The 982-nt window shown below is 33.6% G+C and overlaps 1 protein-coding gene across 1 annotated transcript; it reads left to right on the top strand.

The window, feature by feature from the left end:
- Positions 1-31: 31 nt before the first annotated feature.
- NEPG_02594 (uncharacterized protein) lies at positions 32-982 on the top strand (the record flags this gene model as incomplete). Its single annotated transcript, XM_013204967.1, has 1 exon — positions 32-982. A coding segment is annotated over exon 1 (850 nt), but the record flags the coding sequence as incomplete, so codon positions are not given.

Raw genomic sequence — 982 nt, 5'->3', positions numbered from 1 at the left:
AAAAAAAAGTCATACAAAAGAGTATTTAACAAGTGCTTTATACAAGAAAGTGCACGGAAAAGTAAAATCGACCACACTAAGAACATTTGCGATCTTAAGGATACAATAGACAAGTATAGAATATTTCCATTCATGGATTCATCACAGCTTCCGTCCTATGATCGGGTTAAAGCATATGATCGGGAAAAGGACGAGTTCATAAACGATGAAAGCAGAAAGTACTCCAACTGTGTAGAAGCAGCTCTGCTAGGACTAGTGTGCTGTTTAGTATATGATCCAAATAAAAAGAAGTACAATACAGACCATCTGCCCGACAATGAAGAAACTAAGCCACTGAAAGACTTCTTTAAAAAGTATTCTGAGCCAAGAGAAACCACTGACTATGAAATGCACGAAGATTGGTGTAGAGTGATAGCAGACTTGAAGAATGACAAGATTCTTTACTTAGAGGAGAAGACGAATGAGCTGGACAGCAGTTTGTTGAATATTCTTTATGTTGTATCGGACATAACTGGAAGCAAAGAAGAAGTAGTTAAAGAAATTAAGTGCTTAGAAAAGCTTCTTTCTAATAAGAATACTAATGATAAGCTTGATATAGAAGAAAGCTTGACTACAATGTTCAAGGAGCTATCAAATAACAAGAATCTTGATGTAGAGTGTGACAAATTTACAGTGGGTACACGAGAAGATAATAATCTGGACTTATTTGGTGAGTTTAAGCTAGTATATACTTTTAATGAGAAAAAAAATGGAATATTAGTGAAGATAACTCCTGGTCATTCCTCATTAAGCTTATTGGAAGACCTATTGTCTAGTGAAGACAAAAATATTATTAAAAAAAAGCTGACTGAAATGCAAAATACTTATAGTAATATAGAGAGTTACACTGCATACACAATTAGACAGTATATAAACATAGAACTTGCTAAGATGGAGCAAAAATCTGTATTTAGCCGGATTAAAGAAAGTATTAAAAATAACC

Source organism: Nematocida parisii, assembly GCF_000250985.1.
Source record: "Nematocida parisii ERTm1 unplaced genomic scaffold supercont1.10, whole genome shotgun sequence".
Lineage (NCBI taxonomy): Eukaryota > Fungi > Microsporidia > Nematocida > Nematocida parisii.
This window is presented reverse-complemented; position numbering and strand designations above follow the sequence as displayed.